This window comes from Taudactylus pleione, unplaced genomic scaffold (assembly GCF_031769625.1).
Source record: "Taudactylus pleione unplaced genomic scaffold, aTauple2 ptg001956l, whole genome shotgun sequence".
Taxonomy (NCBI): domain Eukaryota; kingdom Metazoa; phylum Chordata; class Amphibia; order Anura; family Myobatrachidae; genus Taudactylus; species Taudactylus pleione.
In genome coordinates, this window is record NW_028286352.1 from 622,686 (window position 1) to 643,292 (window position 20,607).

At 46.5% G+C, this 20,607-nt stretch overlaps 1 protein-coding gene across 1 annotated transcript in view; it reads right to left on the reverse strand.

Moving 5' to 3' along the window:
• LOC148436094 (embryonic protein UVS.2-like) overlaps window positions 1–15,081 on the reverse strand; it is a 47,244-nt gene extending 32,163 nt beyond the window's left edge. Inside the window, exons 1-2 of the mRNA XM_088465276.1 lie at window positions 15,045–15,081; window positions 14,835–14,952 (exon numbers count right to left, since the gene is read on the reverse strand). Coding sequence (XP_088321402.1) covers window positions 14,835–14,920 — 86 coding nt within the window. The 5' untranslated portion in view covers window positions 14,921–14,952; window positions 15,045–15,081. The remainder of the gene's footprint in view (window positions 1–14,834; window positions 14,953–15,044) is intronic.
• Window positions 15,082–20,607: the final 5,526 nt, after the last annotated feature.

The window sequence follows — 20,607 nt, forward strand, 5'->3', positions numbered from 1 at the left end:
TTGGATCTGTATTTTTTTGAAAAAAAGCATAAAAACAGCTAAAATCACAGAATTTGTGGGTTTTTCTGCTCCTATGCTATTATTAACATCAATAACCTTAATTTCCACTCATTTCCAGTCTATTCTGAACACCTCACAATAGTGTTTTTATGTCCAAAAGGTTGCACTGAGGTAGCTGGATGACTATGCTAAGCGACACGAGTGGGCGGCACAAACACGTGGCCCATCTAGGAGTGACACTGCAGTGGCAGACAGGATGGCAGTTTGAAAAACTAGGCCCAAAACAGTACATAATGCAAAGAAAAAAAAGAGGTGCAAGATGGAATTGTCCTTGGGCCCTCCCACCCACCCTTATGTTGTATAAACAGGACTTGCACACTTTAACAAACCAATCATTTCAGCGCCAGAGTTTGCCACACGACTGTGGCTGAAATGATTGGTTCGTTTGGGCCCCCACAAAACAAGCTGGCAATTAATCTGTCCCTGCACAAACTGGCTCTACGGAGGCAAGATGTCATCCTCATCCACCGATTCCTCACCCTCTTCAGTGTTGTGTACATCCTCATCCTCACAGAGTATTAATTCGTCCCCGCTGGAATCCACCACCACAGGTCCCTCTGTACGTTCTGGAGGCTGGTCTCCCTGGAAGAGTTGATAATTCATTTTTATGAACATCATCTTCTCCACATTTTGTGGAAGCAACCTCCTACGCCTTTCGCTGACAAGATTCCAGTCTGCACTAAACACTCTTTCGGAGTACACACTGGAGGGGGGGCAACTCAGGTAAAATAGAGCCAGTTTGTACAGGGGCCTCCAAATTGCCTCTTTTTCCTGCCAGTACAGGCACGGACTGTCTGACATGCCTACTTGGATGCTGTCACCGATGTAATCCTTTAACAGACAAACCAAGCTGGTTTAGCCTTTAAAATGATTGCCACTTTAAAAATACGGGGAGACTCACATAAATCCCCGCAATGGCTGAAGATTGCAAGCCACTGTATTTAGCCCCGGAACTTTGACCTGGCCATTGTAGAACATTCACCTTTTTATTGTTCATCCATTACATTTACAATGTTGTTTTGGCCTTGTGCTTGGGAGCTTTAGTTTTCTAGCAGATTGAAGCAGATTGTCTGTAATACTGTATCTCCCTATATTTTGCACCATCGGTCCTTCAATTTAATCAACATTCTCAGGACCTGATTCAACAAGGAACACAGTTGATAACATGCACGCAATCGATCTATTGTTGCGGTGCGCGAACTAGCAGTTACGGTTGGAACTGTGATAGCAGAGGCTACGCAGACCCAAAGCAGAGTGATTGACAGTATGTGCCATTTGTAGGTGGTGACGGGAGTTCGGGCAAACGTAGGCGTGCCAGTGCGTTGCAACGCCATTGTAGGACCATGCATAAATTATCCATTGTGTGGCCATAAGCAGCCATAGCACTGATAGTGTGCGTGGATGTTAGCAATTTCTGAGTAAGGTCAGGGCTTGTACATATGGGTCCGATGTTGCTCAGTGTTACCGATTGTTTTGTTATTTTGCCCTAGTATACGGATGTGATTAAGGGGAGTGGGCGTCCTTATGTCTGCCTGTGATCGCTATGGGATGCAAACATTTAAATAGCACTGGTGATATTAGCATCTGCGGTCCATGCATATAAGCAGAATTGCGATCCGCAGTCCCAACTGCAGAAATGCATCCCTACAACATGATGCTGCCACTCTCATGGTTTACTGTTGGGATGGGGTCTGCTGAGAAATGGGCAGAGGGCCTAGTACAGAGATGGTTGGTAATGCAGCCGAGCTCACAACCGCTCTCTAATTTCATCCATCTTTGTGCGATGGAGTGTACGAGCGGTGAGACACCCACTTTCCAGCTGCATGGCCTGTGGATTTGCAAAGGAGATTGTAAATATTACAACATCGAAACATTGGTCGCACCATCGACATTTCTGGTGGCCTAGGGTCTACTCTAGCTACTCTACTCACCCCGATGTTTTCTGGCAAAATCCATGTGATTTCATGTGGTTTATCTTCAGTAATGGTATCTTTCTATTCATCCTCCCATACAGGCCAGGTGTATGCACAGCTCCTGATATGGATGGCTGATGCATCTTCAGTCCAATCTTAGCCAATGCATTTTGTAGTTCCTTCAGGAACAGATGTACTAAGCCGTGGAGAGCGACAGTTAGGAGCTGGTAAATGGCACTTTATCTCTCGACAAAGGCTAATTTATATATTAACAGTTTCTTATATAGCGCAGCCTATTCCGTTGCGCTTTACAATTGGAAACATAAATAGAACAAAACTGGGTAATAACACACAGATATATAGGTAGGAAGGCCCTGCTCGTAAGCTCACAATCTATAGGCTTAGAACATCTCTCCATCAGAGTGATAGGTCTTCATTTTCACAGCATTCTTTGTAATGTTATTTGAAATAGGGGGGATTTTATCCATACAAGCTGACTTTTTAATGATTCACAGATAGAGGCTAATTGAAAGCCAATTGTCACTGCAATTATTTATCATCTGTGTAAACTTGGAGCATCAACAGCACCCAAATTAAAGGCTTAAACTAACAACATTTTTCAGTTTATATTTAAAAAAAAATGTGAATATATAATAATTTATGACTTTGACAATTTATTCTAAGAGCCTACTCATTCACAACAAGAACATTGTCTTACATGTGACACACAGTTTCTTCAAGAAAGACATATCTGTTGACATTTTAAGAGGTTTACTAATTTTTAAGCCACTTTGTATTAGAGATGTGCGCCGACCCCCTTGTTTTGGTTTTGGATTTGGATCTCCCCTGGTTTTGGATCTGGATTGATTTTGAAAAAACCTCACCTCCGTGTTTTGTTTTTGTGTTTTGGTTTTGGATCTGGATTTTTTCTTAAAAAATCAAAAAAACTGCTAAAATCACATAAAATGGGCCTTTTTTTGTTCCTACAGTATTAATAACCTCAATAACATTTATTTCCACTCGTTTCCAGTCAATTTTGACCACCTCAAAGCTCACAATATTGATTTTTTTCATCTAGTTACAGGGCCAAAAGGTTGCATCCAGCTTGCTGGCTCAAAACTGATTGATATAATTATTAATAGAGTTGAGGACTTTGCAAAGATGATGGTTGGGATACCCTTGAGGATTGAAGAATTGATAGTTGGTGCAGCCCCTGGCTGTAAAATTGATGATAAATTCATTACAAAAACAATTCATTGGTGCAGCCCATGGCTGTAAATTTTATAATAAATTAAAAAACAATTAATTGAGGGGGCGTGGCCTGACTAGCAAGTGGAGAGGCTGTGTTTTTCCCGGAGCTCCCCAGAAAACCACTTCAAACTACCCCATTACTGTTGCCCCGGCTGTCCCAGCGGATCCCTTCATACCTCCTGCCACCCCGCTGTACTCCTACCTGAGCTCCGGGAGTGATCTCCGGCTCCAGCAGCATCGCGGCCTACTCCTCCTCCAGAAGCCGGGGGCTCAATTTTGGAGCCCCGCAGGTCGGCGGCGCCGCGGCCAGCTCTGATAGCCGGCGCTACCTCCCGGTCCTCTCCCTGGACTCCCCTAGCGGTGTGGGGATATGTGAAGGGGTGTTTTATAGCCCGGTGGTCCCTTATAAGCAACCGCGGCCAGAGCTGCGAGTAGCGGGTGGCTGCCATCTTGAAAACGGCCCTGGAGACTGGCCTGCATTTCAGACCACGCTAGTCTGCTCACAGCATCTCCTGGTCACCTTCTCCATGCTGCGCTATCTCCCTCCTGCTGGATCAGCTCATCTGCCCTTCTCTGCAGTGTGTGGGCCCCCAGGTGACTCACCTTCTCTGCTGGACCCCTCCTCCACTGTAATTCTCTCCACTTTGGATTGACAATCCTTAAAACACTGGAAGTCCCTTTTCAAGTCTGTGGTCTACCAACTACATAAACTTGCACAGTGATCTAACATCAAGGGTCGCCCTCACCCCGGTTACATCGTTTGGTTACCTGCTACTAACCAGAAGGGTGAGTGCATTCACAATAAACTGAACATTTGATTATATAAAAAGTGATTTTACAGGGGACGTGGCTTGGCAGGTAAGCTAAGCAGACGTGGATAAGTGCAGATTCTGATCTGTCCACACTTTACATCACACAGACTGCACACCTGATAGAGGTCCCTAAATTTTTTCATTCTCCGATACCGCTGGCTGGGCTGAAAAGTAGCTTTTAAGCGAGCACGCACATCCGACTCCAGCAGAGCCTCACTGCCGCCTATCAATCACTCTGTGATACTGAAATAAATGTGTATACAATTTGAAGCAATGACCCCCTGAGAGTGTTGGGGCAGTGCCCTCGTGTGGTTCTTTTCTAGACAAAGGCTGCACAACTACACTCTGTGCATATTTGCAGACGTCCACTATCTCGGGTCCTCTGTCACTGCTCAACTAGGTCCACAGAGTCCTTTCAGTCACCATACTTACCCCTGACTACTGACTCCCTCACCACCACTATGAACAGGTCAAATACTAATGCCAGAAAACGTGTGGGTGGTGATATCTCCCAACATTTCCCTAAAGGTGACAAGTCCTCGGCGGCTGCCGCCGACCCCCCTTCCCCCAGTCCACCCCATATAGAGGGAGAGGATACACCTTCTTCAGCTCTATCCACAAAAGAAGACATTATGGCACTGCGATCCCTTATTACAGATTTTAAAGAATTTCTAGAGTCCAAGTTGGATAAAGCAGTTTCCTCGATCAAATCAGACCTATCCTCACTTTCTACAAGAACCTCTAAATTAGAATCACGCCAAGACACCCTTTAAAAATTCCAAACTGAGACTCATAGGGACATTGATCACATTGTCCAGGATCTCCGTACCAAGAATGAGGATCTGGAGAATCGAGAAAGACGAAACAATCTCCGCATACGAAACATCCCAGAAACGGTGTCTCCGGATAACTTAGAGACTTATCTCCACAACGTGTTCTCCTTCATTCTCCCTGACTTAAGCCCTCATCAGCTGCCCCTTGAAAGAGCCCATCGAGCCCTCAGACCTAAACCAAGAGATGGTGAACCCCCAAGAGATGTAGTCATATGCTTCCTAAGCTCTAAGGACAAAGAAAAAGTCTTGGCCCCGACACGTTGAAAACCCCATATTCTCTATGATAACATCAAATTACAATTCTTCCAAGATCTAGCCCCCATTACAATTTTGAAACGCAGAGAACTTCAAGATCTAATGAGGGCACTAAGAGCATGGGGGATCCGTTATCGATGGGGTTTCCCCTTCAAACTAATGGTTGACTTCAACGGTAAAACAATTATCATCAGAGACCCTAAAGAAGGCAAAGACTTTCTTTCCCATCTGGAAGACTCCGGCCCCCCTCCAACAGCTTCAGAGGACATATAGTATGATTAAAGTTACATGCTGCTTCTTCTTCCCATTTGGGTTTACCCACGATAACTGGACACTCCTCTGAGAAACATACTACTATATGGCAGAGACTACCCTCCTCCGCCATGGGATCCTAATCTTGGCCCTGAGTCTCTACACAGACGGCCATTTCATATCCTTTTTCTCAGTCATATTACTATGTGTTAAGATATTTGTAGTTGTTTCACCTGTTCTACTGATTCATAGTAGTATGTTTTGGCTATATGTCTACTTTATTTCATGTAGCTGTATCTTTAGTAGTTTATTACTCCATTGGAGCTACTGGAATGATCTGCCCTCAGGACTTCACACGTGGGTTTCACGCGAGTAATATTATCCTATTCTTTTTGTGTTTCTAGGAATATCTGACGAACATATTTGAAATGTTTATGTATGTTATATATTCAGTTATAATTGACTTTGTAATTTGTAATTGATAAGTATACCCTTATCTGGGCTTTTCAACTGTATGCTTTCTCTCCCCCCCCTTTGACAACTCACATTGACATCTCTTCAATCATTACTAAGTCTTCATTTACCTCTACTACACAACCACAAATGGAGGGCCAAGGCTCTCTGACACGCTCACTTATTTCCTCTATACATACTCAGTACTCTTCGGTATATACAATTATTTGTTTTCTAATCTATATTAATTAGTTACCTAAAGGTAGTTCGAATTCCCCTCCCTACTACCTACCTGCTTAGTCCCACTCTCCGAGTGTGTTTTTCCCTGCTGGACATGGGGAATTCCCACCCGGTTCTCTCCACCTTGTTTTCCCCACTTTTAACCCCTTTCCATTTCTCCTTTCTTTATTTTTCTTTTTCTATTCCCCCTCTGTCTTTATTTTCTTTTTCCCTCTGCCTCTTAGCGAGTCAGGAATTTCCCGCTTACATTATTATCTACATTGAGTATTGCATTCCAGCCAAATGTCGCTAACTTTTGCCTCCCTTAACTCCAAGGGCTTAAACACCCCTCAAAAGCGCTCATCGCTCTTCCGAACTATCCGAGATCTCAAGGCTGGGATTATCCTGATCCAGGAAACCCACTTTAAAGCGCAGTCACATCCCTCACTACATACTAAGAGTTTCCCCACCGCATACTACTCTTCTAGTCAGTCTAAACACAATGGAGTAGCGATACTGATTAATAGCAAAATCCCCTTCTCCTTACACACAGTACATACAGACTCAGACGGGAGGTATATTATTTTGACAGGCAAATTAGATAGTTTAGAATGCACAATTGCTAATATATATGCTCCCAACTCAGATCAATCATCATTCTTCAATTCCGTTTTCTCTAAAATAAACAAATACAGGATAGGCAGCCTCATTGTCGGAGGAGATTTCAACGCAGTCCTTAGCCACGAGCTTGATAAAGGTCCTACCCCTACCAAAACACGACCCTGCCCAGCAACTCGCTCCCTAAACAATCACCTCTGCGAATTGGGTCTACTTGATACATGGCGGGCCCTCAACCCCTCATCCAAGGATTTTACTTTCTTCTCGATACCCCAGCAGTCCTACTGGAGAATAGATCTTATTTTATGTAGCACATCAGCCAGCGAACACCTTGTTGACTCCTCTATTTTGTCTAATGCTTGGTCAGACCACTCTATCGTCACCGCGTCCTTCGATTTTTTTGATGTTCCACCCTCACGACCCCCATGGCGTTTAAATGAAACTCTGCTTACCATTCCAAAATTTCAGGAAAAGGTGAAGTCCACCCTTGAGGACTATTTTTCTTTAAACAATGAACCTACTTACACCCCTTTGGTATGGGAAGTGCATAAAGCTGTTATCCATGGGCACATCATTAATTATGCTTCCTTTAGAAATAAAGAACGTAGGTCCCAAATAAAATCCCTGACCGCAGAGGTTCAACGTCTTGAAATGTACTACCTCCCATTCACTATACGCCCAACTGACTTCCTCCAGGATGGCCCTTAATGCCCTTAACGCTGAAAAGACTGAACAGGCCCTACGCTGGCTCAACCAAAAAGTCTACGAAAAGAGCAACAAAGCTGATTCCCTACTAGCCAATAGATTGAAAGCTCGGAAAGCCAGGACCGCTATCCCAGCATTAAATGATGACCGTGGCACCAGCCACTATAGTCCATCCACCATCAATTCTTTATTTAAAAATTATTACGAACGCCTTTACAATCTCCCTCCAACAAATAACATCAACGCTGACACCTCAACCGCAGACTATTTGGCCTCCTGTAATCTCCCCCGAATCTATACCGCCATCTCTTCCACGCTAAATTACCCTATCTCTGCAGAAGAAATTGTTTCAGCTCTCAAAATACAAAAATCTTCAAATGCACCCGGTCCCGACGGACTTCCAATGTCCTATTATAAAACTTTTCAAACTTCCTTGATACCTCACCTTACTGTGGCTTTCAACTGTATTTTAGAAGGCTCCTCATTCCACCCACACACGACTAGAGCTTCCATAACTGTCATCCCGAAACCTAATAAGGACCCCCTTTTAGAGACTAATTACCGTCCCATCTCACTACTCGATACTGATCTAAAGCTCTTTGCTAAGGTAATTGCAAATAGGCTCAACCCCCTCCTTCCCTCATTAATCCATCCCGACCAGGTGGGCTTTGTCCCGTCCAGATAAGCACTGGACAATACTAGATGCACAATCGATCTAGTTCACTATATCAATACTCACAAACTCCCCTCTCTGGTGCTTGCTCTGGATGCGGAGAAGGCCTACGACAGGGTCACTTGGCCTTTTCTTTTCGAAACATTGCGCCAATTCGGATTCCGAGGACAGTTTTTACAAGCCATCCAAGCCCTCTACTCCAATCCCTCTGCTACGGTCTCAGCAGGAGACCTGCTCTCCGACTCCTTCTCAATAACAAATGAAACCAGACAGGGATGCCCTCTATCGCCACTCATATTTGCCCTTATTATTGAACCACTTGCTTCTCGTGTACGGGCCAATCCCGACATTACTGCAGTCAAGGTTAAACATTCTCAATATACCCTGTCTCTATTCGCAGACGATATACTTTTTACGTTAACAAAACCACTCACCTCTCTCCCCAATCTGTTTCGAGAACTCTCTATGTATGGCTCCCTGTCTGGTTACAAAGTTAATCATACCAAATCCGAAGCTCTTCCTATACATCTACCCGGCAATATGAAGTCATTATTGCAATCAAATTTTAATTTCATATGGAAAAGAGATTCCCTCAAATATCTAGGAGTATTCATTACTAAATACTATGAATCTCTATATAAAGCCAACTACCCTCCCCTCATCAGCTCAATCCAGAGAGACCTACAACAGTGGCAAACACATTTCCTCTCAATGCCGTGAAAATGAACATTCTCCCCAAACTATTATACCTATTCCAAACTCTCCCTATTCCTATTCCCTCCCACACCCTCAACACACTTCAAACCGTACTCTGTAAATTCATCTGGAACTACCGAAAACCCTGAATTCGTCAAGATATACTCACTAAGCGTTCTTGGGACGGAGGCTTGGGGTTACCCTCACTGCACCGCTACTATATTGCAACCCAATTGAGTCAGTTGGCCGCCTGGCACTCAACCCGCCATGTTAAGAGATGGGTTGATCTGGAGAGCGACTTACTGGATGTACACTCAGTCTCTTATCTACCCTGGATGCCCCGTAAACATAGACCTAGATCCGCTCTTCTATTCCCCACACCCTTCCCCTCTAACCCCCATTTGGAACAACCCTGCATTCCCCCCTGGTCTATCTCAAACAGTGGCTTGCCCCTGGATATCAGCAGGCATCACTAGGCTTCACCATATAGTTGAAGTATCATCACCTAGATCTTTCTCAGACTTTTAAGACAAACATAAAATTCCCAATAAACTCCACTATCAATATTTACAAATCCGCCACTTTGCCAGCTCAAATCCCTCCACTCACTCTCCTCCTAACCCCACAACTACAGAAAAATTATGCATGTATAGACCTAATGACAAAGGAGCTATCTCGCACCTTTATCACTTCATACTGGCGTTGAAGCCTTCTCCGCTTGAAACACACGAACAGGCTTGGGAATCAGATCTTGGCCTCTCTCTTGGGGAAGAAGCATGGGACACTATACGCTTGACCATTTCTAAATGCTCCATCAATGTGGCCATCTGCGAGAATTCATAGAAGGTGTACACCAGATGGTACTTAGTGCCAGAACGTCTACATCAGATCTACCCCAGCACCTCTAATCTCTGCTGGAGAGGGTGCGGTCAACTCAGAACTTATTTTCATATGTGGTGGTCATGCCCCTTGATCATCCCATTCTGGAACATGGTCCGTACCCTACTCTCAAAATTGTTACCATTCCGATCTCTCCTACCCCAGCTACTCTTCTACTTTGTGCTCCGATCGACTCCATCCCCAACACTACAAATAAACTAATCCTTCATATCTCCTGCGCAGCCAAATTTCAAATCGCTCGTAATTAGAAAGTACAACACACTCCCAGCCGCCAGGAGCTACTGAACAGAATTTGGTTTATAGCAAATATGGAATATATCACCAGTCTACAAAACAATGCTGTTCGGAAATTTCATACCGTGTGGAATCCCTGGTATACCTTTCAAAACTCACCTCTCCCAGGCCTTGGTTAGTTTCGGCCTGACGTTCCTCATATAACTATATATAAATACACTGTATACTTGTGGCTCACTCTCTTACACTTCTCTCCCCTTTTTTTTTCTTGTTTGTCCCCTCCCTCTCACATAAATTCTTTCTAATCCTACAGTCTGTGGCAAATGTCATTACCTGACTGTTGTTGATATGCTATTGAATAATATTGTCCAATACGTCATTTGTACAAATTATTGTGCTATCATTTATATTCAATAAACAAATACAAAAAAAAAACAAAAAAACAATGAATTGGGTGCAGCCCCTGGCTAAATAATTAATAAAAAGAAATTCATTGGTGCAGTCCCTGGCTGTTAAGTTGATAATAAATTAATTAAAAACAATTCATTGGGTGCAGCCCCTGGCTGCAAAGTTGAAAATAAATTAATTTTAAAAAAAACAATTCATTGGGTGCAGCCCCTGGCTGCATAATTAATAAAAATAAATTCATTGGCACAGCCCCTGGCTGTAAAATTGATAATAATTTAATTTAAAAATAAATCATTGGCTCCTAAACCAACCATAACATTAATTTAAAAATGTCAGGCAGCAATGCCCCAACCAGCACATAATGGAATGGAAAAAGGTTCAAGATGGAATAGTCCTTGGGCCCTCCCACCCACCCTTATGTTGTATACAAAACAGGACAGTTTAACAAACCAATCATTTCAGCGACAAGGACTGCCAATTGTGGCTGAAATGATTGGTTTGTTTTGAGCCTCATAAAACAAGCTGCCAATGTGCATTGGACATGGAAATGAAAATGATCCCATACACAAACTGGCTTTACATTACAAGTTGTCGTCATCCTCGTCCTCATCATCCCCATCAGTGTGTACATCCTCTCCTTCACACAATATTAATTCGTCCCTGCTGGAATCCACCACAGGCACCTCTGTAATTTTTTTTATGTAATTGTTGGTAGAGGTCTTCCTCGTGGAATTTGTAATTCATTTTAATGAACATCATCTTTTCCACATTTTGTGGAAGTAGCCTCCTACACCGATCACTGACAAGGTTGCCAGCTGCACAGAAAACTCTTTTGGAGTACACACTGGAAGGTGGGCAACTTAAGTAATGCAAAGCCAGTTTGTGTATGGGACTCCAAATTGCCTCTTTTTCCTGCCAGTACTGAAAGGGACTGTCTGACATGCCTATTAGGATGCTATCTCTGAAATAGTCCTCCACCATTCTGTGCATGTAGACCGTATCACACTTAGTCACGGTAGAAGACATGTCACTAGTAAGCAGTTCTTTCAGGCCTGACCAGATGTCATTTTTTGGTGAACGATCTGCATGACCAGCAGGCATTCTATAAGGAAAATTTAGTTTTTTCCTGGCAGCTGCAGAAACTGAAGGAGATGATGGCGTTTCACGTGCAGCTGCAGCTGACAATTTTTTTACCAACAGCTCTTTGCACAGTTTTAGATTTGGGTGTGTTGGAAAAAGACTCACAAGATAGGACATAAACCTAGGATCTAGAATGGTCGCCAAAATATATTTTTCAGATTTCAACAGATTGACGACTCTTGGATCCTGGTGAAGTGAATCAAGGGCTTGATCCACCAGTCCGACATACTTTGCGCAATTGCTCCATTTTCACCTCCTCCTTCAGTTTCTCCAGCTGTTTTTATAAATGTCTGATGAGGGGAATGATCTGACTCAAGCTGGCAGTGTCTGAACTAACTTCCTGTGTGGCAAGTTCAAAGGGTTTGAGAACCTTGCACAACCCGGAAATTATTCTCCAATGCGCTTAAGTAAGGTGCATTCCCCCCTCCACGGTCTATGTCATAATCCATTGAATAGCCCTGGATGGCCTTTTGCTGTTCCTCCATCCGCTGAAGCATATAGAGGGTAGAATTCCACCGAGTTACTACCTCTTGCTTCAGCTGATGGAAGGGGAAATTTAACTGTACCTGCTGGTCATGCAAACTTCGACAAGCAGTCGCCGAATGTCTAAAATGTCTGGATATTTTGCGGGCCACCGAGAGCATCTCCTGCACGACCGTGTCAGTTTTTTAAAAACATTGAACCACCAAATTAATTGGGTGAGCAAAACATGGGACATGTTGGAATTCACCCACATGTAATGCTCTCACAATATTGGTGGCATTGTCCAAAATCACAAATCCCAGGGAGAGTCCAAGTGGGGTAAGCCATTTAGCAATGATTTCCCTGAGTTTTTCTAAGAGGTTCTCAGTGGTATACCTCTTAGTGAAACCAGTTATACAAAGAGTAGCTTGCCTCTGTATCAGCTGTCTTTTGGTAGATGTTGCTGCTGTTGTAGTCAATACCCAGTGGGCTGTCACAGTCATGTAATGCTTAGTTTGCCCTATCCCACTTGTCCACATATCAGTGGTCAAGTGGATAGTGGGTACAACAGCATTTCTGAGGACATTAATAAGGTTTTTTTTAATGTCCTTGCACAGACTTGGAATTGCTGTCCTAGCGAAGTGGAATCTAGAAGGGATCTGGTAGCAAGGACACAGGACCTTTAATTAACTGTTGAAATAATGGCGGATACTGGACTCACATCTAATACCAGCAAAGCTGTTACAGCGTCAGTAATCTGCTGTGCAAATGGGTGATTGCTGTCATACTTGTTAGCCCTTGCAAACAATTGTTTAACAGTTAATTGTTTTTTGGAGGATACACTACAAGTAGTCTTCCTCCTGGTTCCCTTCTGGGATGAAGATCCACTCACAGCAACAGCCGTAGTCATCAAGGATCCTTCTGAGGAATCATGGATAGGAGAGGAGTCAATCATGCTTCGAATACCAACATTGGATGCAGCAGGACTACTCCCGATGACGAATGAGGATGTTGATGATGCAGGTGTTGGTGTTGGAGATTAAAGGCGCTTGGATCTCATAGAGAGGGAGCAGGTAGGTGACACTGGACTTGTTACATCTTGAGTTTTGGAACTTGGCAACGTACACTTTGATATTTGATGAATGCGCTCCAAGTGATGTAACAAGGAGGAGGTTCCTAGGTGGATTAGGTCCCTCCCTCTACTTACTCTTGCATGGCAATGGTCACATATGGCATGACAACTGTTGTCCGGATCGGGTGGAAATAATTCCACAAGTGAGAAGTAGATTTTTTTGTCTTCAGTTCCGGCATGACAACAATGGGCTTTGGCTTTTTCAAACCATGGGCAACAGCTGTTGCCTTACTTACACAAAGGACATCCTCGGCATCAACATCCTCATCACCAACATCTTCATCATCAACATCCTCATCATCCTTAGCACCTTCAACTTCCAAAATATCCTCCTCCTCCATGTGCAATGTCACAGAAGCATCCTCGATTACTACATCTGCAAGATGTTGACTGCCCTTCCCCACATTTACAGAGGGCACACAATTGTTGGAACTTGGAGGATCCTCCAGTACACTAGTATTTTGGTCTGGCTCACACATGGCAACCGCAGACACACTTGCACTCTCCTCAGGGATTTGTGATTTAGATTTCTCAGGGAACACAGTTGGTTTTTCCAAAGGGCTATCAGAATCAGAGCCAGCAGTCTTCCTAAAGAAAGGCCAAGGCCTTATCATTTCCTTGACACTTTGTGTAGTGAATGGCATATTGCCAATATTTTGTTTTTCTAAAGGCAAATTTCCTTTAATTTTTTTTTTCTGTACTTCGGTAAAAGTAGCTTTACCATATCGATGGTGTAACTTAAGCCCTGGGGCATGGGCCTTCATAGAGGATGAGGAAGTTGATGGCCTTGCACTTCATGGCGGCAGCTACAACATGGGATTCTTAGCTTTGCTCTCCTGTCATGTGACAGCCCTCTGTATTTTCTGCGGTCTTGAAGCAGTTGCGTTGCCGACTGGCTAGATCTTTTGTGGCTAAGCCTAGCACGCAGAGACACACAGACAATTATAAGAAAAAAAAATAAGTTTTTTTTATTTTTTTCTGCTCCAGAACTTTGGGCCAAGAGCACAGATTGATGACGAATGGAGTCGGGCAGCACTAGCTTGCATTGCCGACTTGCTAGATCTTGTGCGGCTAAACCTAACACGCACAGACACACAGACAATTTGAAAAAAAGAGACAAGTTTATTTAATTTTTTTTCTGTTCCAGAACTTTGGACCAAGAGCACAGATTGATGACAACTGGAGTCGGGCAGCACTAGCTTGCGTTGCCGACTTGCTGTTTTTTGTGCGGTTAAGCCTAACACGCACACAGACAAAATATATTACACAAAAAAATACACTTTATTTGGGTCCAGAACTTGGGCCCAGATGGACGCAGCAGACAGCACCAGCCCACAAGGATCAGCAACAGCCCAAATGGACCCAGCAGACAGCACAACACCAGCCCAGAATGGATCAGCACCAGCCCAGGACACAGCAGACAGAACAGCACAGCACCTCTCCCCAGCCCTACACTACCCACCCTCCCTGTTCAGTCTCCACAGCCAGAGTGAAATGGTGCCTGCCGTGTACCTTATATATAGAGACGAAAGCTTGTGAGCCACAAGATTTCGCCTCTATGGTTTGCCTCGATGTCAGAGATCCGAGTAAGGCGGGAACATCCGAGGCTGCTTGGATCCGACTCGGATCCCCTTAGTTAGGGTGGGTTCGTATCTCTTAAATCCGAACCCGCTCTTTTCTACTTTGTATGTATTAAACATATATATAATTTTGTGCACACACCAACAATATATGCAATTTAGTCAAAAACATTTCCAAGTTTTGTATCATTTGTACATTTAATAATCATCTTATTTGTTATGGAGTGCAAGCACATACCCCTGTGAGGAGACGATGTTGAGGAAATCCTTCTCTGTTGTCCGAAGTATAAACTTTACACAGGTCAATGTCTCAAACACCTGCATAGCATTTGTGAACAGTTTGACATCACTGGCACCTGTGTAGAAGTTAAATTGAATATCTATTACACTACATTGATACATCAAAGTCATTATCTATATTAGTATAACAAATGAAAAGGAAACTCACTATAATCAGAGGATAAGGTGTAGGGCACATAGACAGTCCCATCCGCAGATTTGGGCCACAGGCATTTTGTACAGCTGATGGCGCTACGTCCAGTACATATTAATATGTCGCCTCCCATTACTGGCACCATAAGATCTACATTAATCACGAAAAGGAGGCAAAACATTCCTAAGTTATTGTACTGTTGGTAAGATCCAGGCAGTGTTGTAACTAAGGGGGGGTGGGTGTTTGAACAGGGCATTTGCCCTGGGCGCCACTGCAAGCCCAGCCGAGGGGGGGTGCCGACATCAGGGCAGCCTCTCCTTTCGTTGCACTGCGCAATGTAGCTTTCTATTCTGTGTGACTAAGTCCCCTGTGAGTGTCTGGTGGCCAGGCCCGCCTGAGGTGCCTTCATTGGTGGCTGCTGCCTGGTGGCTGGGGTGGTGATTGTGTGCAGATGCGGTGGTATTATCAGGGCTGGATGCTACTGCTGCTGCAGCAGCTGCTCTCTGTAGTCACGCCCTCCGGCCGGAGACACTCAGCCTGCGACCTCCGTGGGGCTCCTCATCACGCCGCACATACGCAGCATGGCGCCCCGACTGCTGCACATCCAGGAGCAAGGAGGCTTCTCCAAGACCCTGCATCAAATCAATGGCGCTGAGCAACTCTGTATTCACCGAAAGTTACAACTGGGGGGGAGGGCTCAGCTGCTGCAGAATCTCTTCCGGGGGGAAGGCGGGGCTCAGCTGCTGCAGATGAGGGACACAATCGTATCAATTACTTTCATAATAAGGAAGGTTTATTAATAACAGTTATGCCTGACGTTGAATAGATCTTGTTTCCTACTGTCTATCATTTTGGATATCCCTGTGTCTGTTCCCTCGGTATCTCTCTCCTGCCCCTCAGTCCCTCTCTCACCTGCCCCTCAGTGTCATATTCTCCTGCCCCTCAGAGACTTGCTATTCTGCCCCTCAGCATCTTACTCTCCTGCCCCTCAGCATTTTACTCTCCTGCCCCTCAGTCTCTCTCTCCCTGTCCCTCAGTGTAGTACTCTTCTGCCCCTCAGTCTCTCTCCTTCACCTCAGTCTCTCTCTCTCACCCCTCAGCGTCTTACTCCCCTGCCCCTCAGCCTCTCTCTCCCTGCCCCTCAGCCTCTCTCTCCCTGCCCCTCAGTCTCTCTCTCCCTGCCCCTCAGTCTCTCTCTCCCTGCCCCTCAGTCTCTCTCTCCCTGCCCCTCAGTCTCTCTCTCCCTGCCCCTCAGTCTCTCTCTCCCTGCCCCTCAGTCTCTCTCTCCCTGCCCCTCAGTCTCTCTCTCCCTGCCCCTCAGTCTCTCTCTCCCTGCCCCTCAGTCTCTCTCTCCCTGCCCCTCAGTCTCTCTCTCCCTGCCCCTCAGTCTCTCTCTCCCTGCCCCTCAGTCTCTCTCTCCCTGCCCCTCAGTCTCTCTCTCCCTGCCCCTCAGTCTCTCTCTCCCTGCCCCTCATAATCTCTCCCTGCCCCTCATAATCTCTTCCTGCCCCTCATAATCTCTTCCTGCCCCTCATAATCTCTTCCTGCCCCTCATAATCTCTTCCTGCCCCTCAGACTCTCTCACACCTGCCCCTCAGACTCTCTCACACCTGCCCCTCAGACTCTCTCACACCTGCCCCTCAGACTCTCTCACACCTGCCCCTCAGTCTCTCTCGCTCCTGCCCCTCAGCCTCTCTCTCTCTCTTGTCCCACGGTCTCTCTCTTGCCCCTTAATCTCTCTCTCCTGTCCCTCAGTCTCTCTCCCTCCTTCACCTCAGTCTCTCTCTTGCCCCTCAGTCTCTCACTCTCCTGCCCCAAAGTCACTCACTCTCCAGCCCCTCAGCCTCTTTCACTCTTGCCCCTCAGCCTCTTTCTATCCTGCCCCTCAGCCTCTTACTCTCCTTCCCCTCAGTCTCTCACTCTCCTTCCCCTCAGTCTCTCACTCTCCTTCCCCTCAGTCTCTCACTCTCCTTCCCCTCAGTCTCTCACTCTCCTTCCCCTCAGTCTCTCACTCTCCTTCCCCTCAGTCTCTCACTCTCCTTCCCCTCAGTCTCTCACTCTCCTTCCCCTCAGCATCTTACTCTCCTGCCCCTCAGCCTATAACTCTCCTGCCCCTCAGCCTATAACTCTCCTGCCCCTCAGCCTCTTATGCTCCTGCCCCTCAGCCTCTCACTCTCCTGCCCCTCAGCTTCTCACTCTCCTGCCCCTCAGCCTCTCACTCTCCTGCCCCTCAGCCTCTCACTCTCCTGCCCCTCAGCCTCTCACTCTCCTGCCCCTCAGCCTCTCACTCTCCTGCCCCTCAGCCTCTCACTCTCCTGCCCCTCAGCCTCTCACTCTCCTGCCCCTCAGCCTCTCACTCTCCTGCCCCTCAGCCTCTCACTCTCCTGCCCCTCAGCCTCTCACTCTCCTGCCCCTCAGCCTCTCACTCTCCTGCCCCTCAGCCTCTCACTCTCCTGCCCCTCAGCCTCTCACTCTCCTGCCCCTCAGCCTCTCACTCTCCTGCCCCTCAGCCTCTCACTCTCCTGCCCCTCAGCCTCTCACTCTCCTGCCCCTCAGCCTCTCACTCTCCTGCCCCTCAGCCTCTCACTCTCCTGCCCCTCAGCCTCTCACTCTCCTGCCCCTCAGTCTCTCACTCTCCTGCCCCTCAGTCTCTCACTCTCCTGCCCCTCAGTCTCTCACTCTCCTGCCCCTCAGTCTCTCACTCTCCTGCCCCTCAGTCTCTCACTCTCCTGCCCCTCTGCCTCTTTCACTCCTGCCCCTCAGCCTCCTTCACTCCTGCCCCTCAGCCTCCTTCACTCCTGCCCCTCAGCGTCTTTCTTTCCTGCCCCTGAGCCTCTTTCTCTCCTGCCCCTGAGCCTCTTTCTTTTCCAAAAGGTATAACCGGGGAAGGGGGGGGGCTCTGCTGCTGCAGGACCTCTTCCCGGCTCTGTATTATTATCATCTCCCAGAGTGAGCAGCATGTATGAGTCCTGTCCCCTCTCAGACATTGTATATGGTGAATATAGAGTGGCCTCCTGTCATGTATTGTATATAGTGATGCATTATAGTGTGTCCTGTGTGATACATGGTATAGTGTGTAATGCCCTGTCCTACATGATGTATAGTGTCTGTATCCTTGCAATACATGGTGTATAGTGTGCGCCCCACTGTCATACATGGTGTTTTTTGTGTATCCCCCTGTCATACATGGTGTTTTGTGTGTATCCCTGTCATACATGGTCCATAATGTGTGTATCCCCCTGTCATACATGATGCATTATGCGTGACCCCCCTTGTCATACATGGTGCATACTGCCTGTCATACATGGCGCATAGTGCCTGTCCCCCCTTTCATACATGCTGCAAAGTGTGTGTTTAGTCTTACAAGGTGTCTAGTTTGTGTATGTCCCTGTCATACATGGTGTATAGTGTGTGGGTCCTTCTCTGTATAAGGGGCACTACTGGGGGCACTGCATAATGGGCACTATTACTGGGGTACTGCTTAATGGGCACTACTACAGGGGGCATTGTGTAAGGGGCACTGGTACTGGGGGCATTGCATAATGGGCACTACTACTGGGGGCACTGCCTAATGGGCACTACTACTGGGGGTACTGCTTAATGGACACTACTACAGGGGGCATTGTATAAGGGGCACTGGTAATGGGGGCATTGCATAAGTGGCACTACTACTGGGGACATTGCCAAGGGGCACTATTACTAGGGGCATTGTATGCAGGGTTCTGCTACTAGGGGTATTAAGGTGCATATGAAATGGAAAGGAATGTTCCCAGAGTGATGAGAAATGGTGATGTGTCATGTTGACACGCCGCCATTTTCACTGGCCACGCCCCTTGTGGCATGTTGGTTGGGGGGGGGGGCTCAGTTTTTCATCTTGCCCTTGGCTCCAAATACCCTAGTTACGCCACTGGATCCAGGTCAGATATTTATATTAAGTCTATGGTGTAATTCTATCTTATTTTATACCCATCAATCTGTCCATTCAAAAATGTCACATATTCTATGTTTATAGGACAATTATGTATAACTGCACATTCATTTACTTTGTAGGAATTATTTCACATAAGCAACTGAATACTATTCTTATAACTATAGGGTTGTGAACATACTGTAGCTCATTTATATTGTAATTTAGCATTTACTATATACATATTAATAGACTGATACCTTTGTTGGCTTCGATAATGCTGCTGAAGATATTATACGGATCTTCTGTATCTCCTGTAAATACAAGCACACATACAAAGTGATAACAGGTATATATCCTATATCTGTGTAGTTACCTGAGTGCTGTTGTTCAGTGGACGGCTCTCTGTAATTTGCATTTCCTTACTGGGGATGCACACAGGGTGCAGATTTACTTGTCAGTGGGCCATAGTTGCCGACATTCAGCTCCCTTCTTCCGGGAGGGAGCTGAATGCCTGCAGAGGGGGGCGTGGCCGGGCACTGACTCCGCATGATCGCGTCATCATGGCCCCGCCCCCTCTTCACAAGGTATACAATCGGGAAGCCAGCTGCCGGATGCCCAACAGCCGGCTTCCCAACTGCTTTATCCCGGCGTGGGGTAAATGACCGCCGTCTATATCTAGACGCCTGTCATTTCCCAGATGCTGGGAGACAGGCGCCCGGCATCCCAATCGAAGGGATGGCGGGCGCCGCGAGCGGACAGCCATGGGGGTAGTTAGGATAAGAGCACCCGGGGAGACTTAGGGTTAGGCACCCCCCGGGGGACTTAGGTTTAGGCAGCGGGGAAGGGGGGGGTTAGGGTTAGGCACTTAGAGGGGGGATTATGGTTAGGCACAGGGGGGGGAGGTTAGGGTTAGGCACCCCTAAGGAGGGTTAGGGGGGTTAGGTTAGATTAGTTGATACTTACCTTACCATGATCGGGATTTCCAGCACTGTCGGGCTTCCGCTGCCGGGCTCTGCTGTTTTGTCGGGCTGCCGCTGCCGGGATTCGAGCTCCCGGCCATGCGGCAGCCGGGACATCATACCGATTCCCCTCACAATGCGGAAAATAAAGGCATTGTGGAGCAGGGGCGGAGCCACGATGACGCGATATAGCGCAAATCGTGTCTTCGGGCTCCCCGCTGCGGGGGTTTCTAGTTGTAGCCTGGGGGGGGGGCAGACAGCAGCCGGGAGAATTGTCTGCCTTTCCGGGTGGTCAGGAGCGGCATCCGATATTCGGTAGGCTCCCAACCAAATCGGGAGGGTAGGCAAGCCTGCAGTGGGCCTGAGTCAGCATGGATTGTAACAGCAAACGCAGATTGATCGGTAGTGCATACTGTGCATGTGTATGCAGCACAGTGTGCGTGCATGAGTAAGCATTGTGATTGCTTTGCAATAACTCAAGCAGAATAAAACCCATTGCAGAGTGAGTTGCAGGCTGTGAGCGTTTGGCGGTGGTTACAGGGGGGGCGGTCGGAGAAAAGCAAGCGTGTCTGTCTGTTCGAACGCCATTGCATGGACGTGCATAAATTAGTTACTGAGACGGAATACACAGCCTGAGTACTCACTGCGTGCTACAAGACTTGCAGTTTCTGCGACAGGTCAGACCTGCTGTAATTGTACATGAGGGGAC